The sequence below is a fragment of the Phalangium opilio genome, unplaced genomic scaffold (assembly GCF_054372755.1).
Source record: "Phalangium opilio isolate 3A_F unplaced genomic scaffold, DU_Popi_V2 ptg000053l_1, whole genome shotgun sequence".
NCBI lineage: Eukaryota > Metazoa > Arthropoda > Arachnida > Opiliones > Phalangiidae > Phalangium > Phalangium opilio.
In genome coordinates, this window is record NW_028324172.1 from 5,927,185 (window position 1) to 5,935,701 (window position 8,517).

Sequence of the window (8,517 nt, forward strand, 5' to 3'; positions counted from 1 at the left end):
TCTGTAGCGCTCTCATTGCCATCCCAGAAGGTGACATGATAGCGGAACTTCGAAAGAGAGGGCTGGAAGTTGCAGACGAACAAGATTCAGGCTTCACAGGAAATGGAGACCTTGGAATATTAGTCGGATCAGACCACATGTGGACAATCCTGACAGGGCAGGTCGAACGGTTAGGAGAAAAGCTGGTAGCGGTAGAGACTATCTTCGGATGGTCAGTACAGGGACCGAAATCTCACATTCGTCTACATCGTCGATTTGAGTAAACAGTGTCTCAGTAATGACAATTGGGGTCAATGACGCTGAAACCGAACTGAACAAGCAAATTCAAGCCTTATGGGAGCTTGATTCTATTGGGATTAAGGAAGATGGAACGAAATCCCTAACAGAACTAAAGGTTTTGGAAAACTTTGAGTATACTGTCACTTTTAAGAATGACCGATACGAAGTGTGCCTACCATGGAACGAACGAAAGGAAGAGCTTGGTGATAACTATAATGTGGCCAAAAGAAAAACTCTGAGACTAGCCAAGAGATTTAGAACAGATCCTGTATTATTTAAGGGATACAGAGACGTCATACGGGAGCAGGAAGAAAAGGGAATAATTGAAGAGGTTAAGGAAGAAGATAATTCGAATAATAACCCAAGGTATTATTTACCCCATCAAGCGGTCATCCGCGAAAACCACGATACGACCAAGTTACGAGTGGTGTACGCCGCTTCGTCCCACGAGAATGGGGTTCCTTCGCTCAATGACTGCTTGTCTACTGGAATAAATCTCAATCCAGAGCTACTCGGAATTCTTATTCGGTTTCGAAAATTCAAAACGGCGTTCACGGCCGACGTAGAAAAGGCGTTTTTGATGATTTCGTTGTCTCCAAGGGACAGAGACGCGGTTCGCTTTCTGTGGTACGCAGATCCTCAAAGGTTGGATGAGATCAAAACAAATCGAATAACCAGAGTACCGTTTGGAGCTTCTCCTAGTCCATTCCTGCTTTCGGCTACAATACATCATCACCTTAAGCAGCATGAAGATGAACAGGGCAAACTCTGTCAACTACTGAAGGAAGGAACGTACGTAGATGACACGAAGCGTACGAGATATCAGTTAAGGCAAAAGAATTAATGAAGAAGGCAGGGATGAACCTTCGAAAATGGCGCACAAATTCAATGGCGTTACAGGCTAGGTGGGACCAGGAAGACTCAGAGCCCAAGTGGAACGTCCGGAGTCATTCATTTAAAACGGAAGAGCTCAAGGAGAACCTGAAGTTTCTAGGATTGACGTGGAATCCAGACAACGACACACTAGTATTCGATTTGCGGTCGCTCCTGGAATTTATTACCACCAAGGAAATAACCAAGAGAAGTGTCCTGAGGTGCGTAGCACGTATCTTCGACCCTATAGGGTTTTTGGCCCCATTCATCGTTAGAATGAAAATACTGTTTCAAGAACTTTGGCAAGGCGAGTTCAAATGGGATGAAACACTAACAGGAGAGTTAGGGAAGAGGTTCGAAGATTGGTGTGCAGAACTTCCAAGGTTACACATACTCGAAATTCCTCGACATTATTATGGCGGTCTCACTGAAAATGAAATCGAAAGAGGTCAAATTCACGTATTCTGTGACGCAAGCGAACGAGCGTATTCAACGGTAATATATCTAAGATACGAGAATTCAAACGAACTCGTGGGCGTCAAATTGCTCCTGTCAAAAACGAGGGTGGCACCCTTGAAAAGGATAACCTTGCCCAGGTTGGAGCTGATGGGCGCAGTCCTAGGAGCTCGGATGCTGAGATATGTCAAGAACAATTTGCATGAGGAAATTTCAAGCGTCCACATGTGGACGGACTCGCAAATTGCACTACATTGGATCAAGGGAAATTCTCTAAAATGGAAACCCTTTATGGCCAACTGGGTACAGGAAGTACAGGCAAATACGGAACCAGTTGTTTGGAACCACGTGAAAGGAACTGAGAATCCGGCGGATCTACCAACAAGGGGCATGAACGTCGAAAAGCTGCTAACAAGCGACATGTGGTGGCGAGGCCCAGAATGGTTGAAACTTAAAGAAGATCAATGGCCAACCGGAAGGAATAGCGAACCAAGGGTCGAAGAGATTGAAACGGAAATGAGACCAAGATATCTGGAAGTGGTTCAAGCAAGCTGCGCTGCATTACCTAAAAACTAATCCATAATAGATCTGACTCGTTTCAGTACATTGACAAGGGCAAAGCGAGTAATGGCATGGATCCTGAGATGTATATGGAATGGAAAAAATCCTGGGAACAAGAAAGTTGGTCCACTCACGGCAGAGGAAATGGATAAGGCCGAAAGGGATTTGGTTATGCAGGCGCAAGCCGAAGACTTCTCTGAAGAACTGGAAAAATTAAGGAAAGGGCAGGGCGTGGGTACAGGCTCGAAACTTTGGACTTTAAACCCCATCTTAGATAGTGATGGGACTATTCGTTTGGGAGAAAGACTAAACAAATCGAACTTCAGTTACAGTCAAAAGCATCCTTACATTCTATCAGGAAAGAATAGACTTTCAGAACTACTGGTCATGTTTCATCATTCCCGACTAATGCACTCTGGGCTACGAGATACCCTAAAGAAGGTTAGAGAAAACTTTTGGATAACACGAGGCCGACAAGTGGCGAAGACAATTCTAGGACGTTGCGTCACTTGCAAGAGATTCACTGCAAAACCTGGACAAATGAGTTTTGCTCCTTTACCTCAAGATCGAATTACGGAAGCGCCCACGTTCACAGTGTGTGGCTTAGATTTCGCGGGCACACTTTTCGTGAAGACCGGAAGAAGCACAGTAAAGACATACGTGCGTGGTGACGCGTGGGATTCATCTCGAGCTCGTGTCGGATCAAACAACAGAAAATTTCCTCCTCGCGCTTCGGCGGTTTATTTCACGTAGAGGCATTCCAAGGGTAATATACTCGGACAACGCGCGTACATTCAAAAGAGCGGAAATAGAACTGAAGGACATTTGGGCGAAAATCAAGAGCCCACAGTTAAAGGACTTTATAGCGGGCAAGGCTATCACGTGGAAGTACATCACCGAAAGAGCCGCCTGGCATGGCGGGTTTTACGAGAGGTTGGTCAAGTCAACAAAACTGGCATTGAAAAAGGTGCTGGGGAAAGCTAGTTTAACTCACGAAGAGTTAGAGACCACGCTGACTGAAGTTGAGGCGATAATAAATTCAAGGCCTCTGACGTTTGTTTATAACGACGCGGAGGAACCTTCGCCGCTCAGCCCTGGACATTTTCTTGTGGGTCAACGCATAACCACTCTGCCTTCGAGGTCCTTCTCAGAGATGGAAAAGGTCACGGCTAGCCAGTCAGAGCTTCAAAAGAGGTATAAGTACAGGCAAAGGTTGCTGGACCAGTTCTGGTCACGTTGGCGAAAGGAATATGTGCTAGAACTGCGTTCAGCACATAACCAAAACAATCCAAAGATGGAAACCGAATTAAAGGTGGGAGACCTCGTTTTGATACACGAGGACAAACTTCCCAGGACGTATTGGAAGACGGGTATAATCAAGGAACAGTTAGAGGGTAGAGACAAAAAAGTCAGATCATACTCTATTATAAAAAAACGTCTTGGTTTGGACCAAGGCCGAAAAAACAAACGATATGTGTGAGGTTTATCATTTGACTGAAGTTTCAGATATTGCAATTGTTTTAGTTATTTTTATCCATTTAATCCTTAATCAGTATTAAATTCAATCAACTGATTTTACTGTTAATCGATCCATTCCCTCTAAATTAATTGAAAAAATTACATATCTACGCTTTTTCAAGAACAATTACATTTTCCGAAAACATTTTATCATGAAATTAATTATTTTGAAGGGAGTACGTGTTAAGAGCTCAGTATTGAATATTTGAAACACTCTGTCTAAAAAGACCAAGCGAACTTTGACATAATTCGAAAGGAAAATGTAAATTTTTAAAAGTCGATTCCAAACCACCCTGCACGAATTCATACATTTAATTTCGTATATCGAAATGCTACATTTCTAATGTCGCGACTATGAAGGAAAGGTTGCACTGCAATTTCCCTCTTCGTACTTTAGAGTTTTATAACGTCAGCACCCCTTTCTACATTGTTGGCGTTACTTGTACACCGGTAACGTATTACGCATAATCATTTTAGCACGCGTAAATACCATTTCGGAAAACACACAGTGGCGAGGCCACCATTGGGTATTATCCCTCGCACCAAGGGTCACCGCCAGCAGTCTTGGAAATAAGGATTTTTTTGAAACTAGTCCTCGGGACCAGTGACCCCCAGCGTCTACAATATTAAACTGGTCCTTGGGACCAGTGACCCTATCCCTAATTTATTTTTTACTAATCCTATTGAAAAATTAAGGGAGTATTTCGTTGACGCACAGCGCACTCGATCGGGCTATAGATGCAAAATTATGTCAAAAATCAGAGTTAACTCTTAACATTTCCGTCCTAATTTTGAAAATACTGGTTGAAATCTCTTGAAATTTTAATGAGATTTGCAAAATAATGTTTGGTATTTTTGTGCAAAGTTTTTCTCTTACAAAGCTTTTTGTAACAACATTAAAACGAAAATGAACCATAATTTAATGGCTTAGTCTCAAACAGTTTAAATTTGTTTCTTTCAGCTTCACTGGTTCGAGTCTCTTGAAATTTTAGTGAAAGGCATATTTAAAGTTTTTAAATTATTGTGGAAAATTTCGAACTTTTAAAACGAATAGTCCTTTTCCTAAAATTTCCCTAAGCGACTAAATAGGTTGTAGGATTATGCACAAGCACAATTTTAATGAATTTTTTGGAAGTGAATTGTTTCTTTGAAAACTTCGAAACTTTGCATCATAACTTAAAACCGTTCAATGTGCCTCTCACTAAAATTTCAAGAGATTCGAACAAGTGAAACGAAATATTAAACCGTTCCAAGACCAAGCCCTTCAAGTAGGGCTAATTTTCGTTCTAATATTTATACAAAAAAAGAAGGGAAACTTTTCAAAATTTCCAAAACATAGCAAACGTTGTTTTTTCACATCTCTTTAAAATTTCAAGAGGTTTGCACCAATAGTTTCAAAATTAGGGCAAAATAACGGTGTTCCTCCCATAGCCGGTCATGTTAAAAGCTGGCTCCTTGGATTTTTCGAGCGAAAAAGCTCAAAATTACCAACACGCGCTTTTACATAGGAAAAACTTGTGTGGAGGGGCTTCTATAATCTATAGCAAAGCGTGTGAAGCCAAAGCGTGATCGAGTGGGCAGTGGTTGTAGCAAGGAAGGAAAGAATTAGAAAATGTCAAGGCTAGGAGACTATATCCATGGAGTAGAAATTTATAATGTCTAGAATTTTTAAACTGGTCCCTCCTGAATTTTCATAAAAATTCTCAATTAATAAACTGGTCCCAAGGACCAGTAACCCCCGGATTTTGAATAAAAAAACTGGTCCGAGCAATTAATAAACTGGTTTTTGACCTGTGGACCTGTGCTATTTCCAAGACTGACCGCCAGACGGTAACAAAGTTGACTACAGGCAGGAGGCTAGTCAACTTGCACTGCCTATAGCGGTGCTTCTGGGCGAGAGAGAGAAGACCTTAATGGCGGCATCACACCTGTGTTTTAATTCTCTGTATGTAATTTCTAAAATGGTCTACTCTCTTACAAATGTACACCGATTAGACTGAGTGATCGGTCCTTCAGGCGCTAGCGAGTGTCAAGCCACAACAATAATCATTCTTGTACACGAACGTTTTATAGTTTTAGGTTATTAAGGTTGGCGGGCAAGTCCGGAGAGTCATGTACCGTTCACTAATGTGAAAAGGTTTCGACCTATATGGTAATATTTGCTGGGTGTATTGCGTCGGCTCAGATGACCCAAAACACTGGAACCACTGGTGATTGTAAAATTTTATATATTGGGGAAATGGAGGAAGGGGGGGGGGGTTAAGTTAAGTGTGACCTTCTTCGTTTAACTGGTAAAGAATGGAGATGAATATAACAAGCCATTGGTACTGAAACGTATTTCTTTTTATGTAATCTTTACCCTTACCTTTGGTTATATACCGTTATCATATTTGTCCAGTGCTACAGATAGCTACCTACTAAATGAAACCACACAGGATAAACGATGTTGCTTTGTCTTAAATAGACGACATTAGTTATTTAGTTTATTAACTAGTCTGATCAAAATAAATTTAAATTATCATATTTTTTTGGAACATCAGTCTTCTTAGCAACTTACAGATTTAAACTTTTTTGGGTGCACATTTGAAAATTTGTCAAGCCAGCAACAATTAAATCTAGGTCCGTCAAGGTGCTTACACGAAATCCCTTGAAAATAATTAATTTCATGATAAAATGTTTTCGGAAAATGTAATTGTTCTTGAAAAAGCGTAGATATGTAATTTTTTAAATTAATTTAGAGGGAATAGATCGATTAACAGTAAAATCAGTTGATTGAATTTAATATTTTTTAAGGATTAAATGGATAAAAATAACTAAAAAAAATTTCAATATCTGAAGCTTCAGCCAATTGATAAACCTCACACATATCGTTTGTTTTTTCGGTCTTGGTCCAAATCAAGACGTTTTTTTATAATATCTGTCACTTCAGTCTTAATGTAATGAAATTTTAAATAATTATGTTAGCTTTACCGTATATATATATATATATATATATACGTGGGCTATTTATATATATAGGCGCTAGCCCACTTGCGAGAAGGTTCAAGGTAGTTTGACCATAAAGGATAGGTTTGACTAAATTGACTCTGCGAGACTTCAAAATTCCAATCGTGCCGAGACTGCCGACTACCGTGTAGTTTTAAATCTAACTTAATACCACTACCAAAACCTGGTACCACTTGGCAAGCCCTTCATTTGGGTCTAAACTCTAGAGTGATGCGGTTTATTGTGTTTGAAATAGAAAAGTTAAGAGTAGAAATTGGAAGAAAGCTTGAATTTTTAAACTGGTCCCGCCTCCATTCTCATCAAAAAACTTAATTATTAATTTTTTCAATTAAAAACTGGTCCAAGCAACCAATAAACTGGTTTTGGACCAGTGGACGTGTGCTATTTCTAAGTCTGGTAGTGTTAAAATTGTAACAATACTCCTGTTAAAAAGGCACAAATACTGTAAAATCCCCCCCCCAAACTTTAAGTTTCGCTCCTTTTCAATGGCTCTCTTTCAATATGGGAAAAATGCTTTTAAATGACAATTTATTTAAGTGTAAGAATTAAACAGGAAAATGGAGGCTGAGTGTAAGATAAGTGTAGTTTTAATTATAATTTGTTAGTTTAATTATAAGGTATCCATGAATTTTCCAAAAACATTCGTGTTTTGGGTTGATTTCACATTAATTATACTTGATTAAGTTTAATTTAACGGTTTATCTAGTGTGGATACAAGTTTCGATAGAATATTAACTTTAATTGCAATTACCCTAAAATATGTAAGAGCTTTCGATGTATTTTAATGATGAATTAAATCAATTTGAAAGTGAAATAGGAAACATCTGTGGCTGTGCGAAAAACTTGCGTTGTTTTAATCTTAATTTGAGCGCAATTCGGGAGAGTCGATTAAGCTTAAAAGTATAATTTATTGGAATTTTTTACCCAAATTGCAACGTTTAGTGAAGTTTAACATTTTTGCCAGTCATTATTTTACCTTAAACTTTTGAATTTCGCGCCAATTAATGTACTTTAAAGACAGTTTAAATTAACTTAAGTGTGAAATAGAAAACATTGGGATTTATACCAATGGCTTGGGTAGTTTTAAATAAGATTAAAAGTTATTTGAGTTTTTATCCAAAAAATGAATATATTTGGTTTAATTTCACGTTAATTATATTTAATTGAGTGACAATTAACGTAGGATTGTGTTTCGGCAGTGTACATTTAGGTTATAAAATTACTTTCAATAAATACTTCACGTTAATTGCAATTTTTAGTGGAGCTTTTGAATCTTATTTTACTCTACACTTTCGAATTTCGCGCCTATTAATGTATTTTAAAGATAATTTAAATTGACTTAAGTGTGAAATTGAAAACATGGGGCTATACTAACAGCTTGTGCAGTTTTAATCTTAATTAAGTATTTTATTTCAAAGTTACTCGAGTTCTCATCCAAATATATATATTTCATGTTTAAATTCACGTTAATTATACTTAATTAAGTTGAAATTAATGAAGGATTGAGGTTTGGCAGTGTTGATTTAGCTTATAAAATGAGTTTCAAATCACCTTAATTGTAAAGTTTAGAAGAGTTTTTCATTCTTGCCAACACAATGCGTTAAATTTTTATCATACCACGTGCTAAATTTGCGGTAACATGAAAGATCATCTATAACATATGTTAATGAATGATGTGATTCTATAGTTTAGCAACTTTGGCTTCAATAACAGTAATTAAATTAAATACCTAAACAATTCATAGCAATTTAGAAAAATGAACAAACGGCAATGTGAACTGTGGAGATAGCGAACAACGTAACCCTCCGTTGCTGACGTGGTTAC

General features: G+C 38.4%; 3 protein-coding genes across 3 annotated transcripts; all 3 read left to right on the top strand.

The window, feature by feature from the left end:
• Nucleotides 1–277: 277 nt before the first annotated feature.
• LOC149673255 (uncharacterized) lies at nt 278–1,123 on the top strand. The gene has a single exon (XM_089840248.1). It carries the CDS (start codon nt 278–280, stop codon nt 1,121–1,123), a length of 846 nt encoding a protein of 281 aa, XP_089696374.1.
• Nucleotides 1,124–1,167: 44 nt separating this feature from the next.
• Nucleotides 1,168–2,321, top strand: LOC149673256 (uncharacterized). The gene is made up of 2 exons (XM_089840249.1): nt 1,168–2,154; nt 2,211–2,321. Exons 1-2 carry the CDS (start codon nt 1,168–1,170, stop codon nt 2,319–2,321), a joined length of 1,098 nt encoding a protein of 365 aa, XP_089696375.1.
• Nucleotides 2,322–2,340: 19 nt separating this feature from the next.
• Nucleotides 2,341–7,420, top strand: LOC149673257 (uncharacterized). The gene is made up of 3 exons (XM_089840250.1): nt 2,341–2,918; nt 2,971–3,577; nt 7,400–7,420. Exons 1-3 carry the CDS (start codon nt 2,341–2,343, stop codon nt 7,418–7,420), a joined length of 1,206 nt encoding a protein of 401 aa, XP_089696376.1.
• Nucleotides 7,421–8,517: the final 1,097 nt, after the last annotated feature.

Coding starts and splice junctions, on each gene's coding strand:
- LOC149673255 (XM_089840248.1), top strand. CDS start 278: ATGACAATTGGGGTCAATGACGCTGAAACCGAACTGAACAAGCAAATT.
- LOC149673256 (XM_089840249.1), top strand. CDS start 1,168: ATGGCGTTACAGGCTAGGTGGGACCAGGAAGACTCAGAGCCCAAGTGG. Junction 2,155..2,210: donor GATATCTGGAAGTGGTTCAA/GCAAGCTGCGCT, acceptor GACTCGTTTCAG/TACATTGACAAGGGCAAAGC.
- LOC149673257 (XM_089840250.1), top strand. CDS start 2,341: ATGCAGGCGCAAGCCGAAGACTTCTCTGAAGAACTGGAAAAATTAAGG. Junction 2,919..2,970: donor GCTTCGGCGGTTTATTTCAC/GTAGAGGCATTC, acceptor TACATTCAAAAG/AGCGGAAATAGAACTGAAGG. Junction 3,578..7,399: donor TAGAGGGTAGAGACAAAAAA/GTCAGATCATAC, acceptor CGGTTTATCTAG/TGTGGATACAAGTTTCGATA.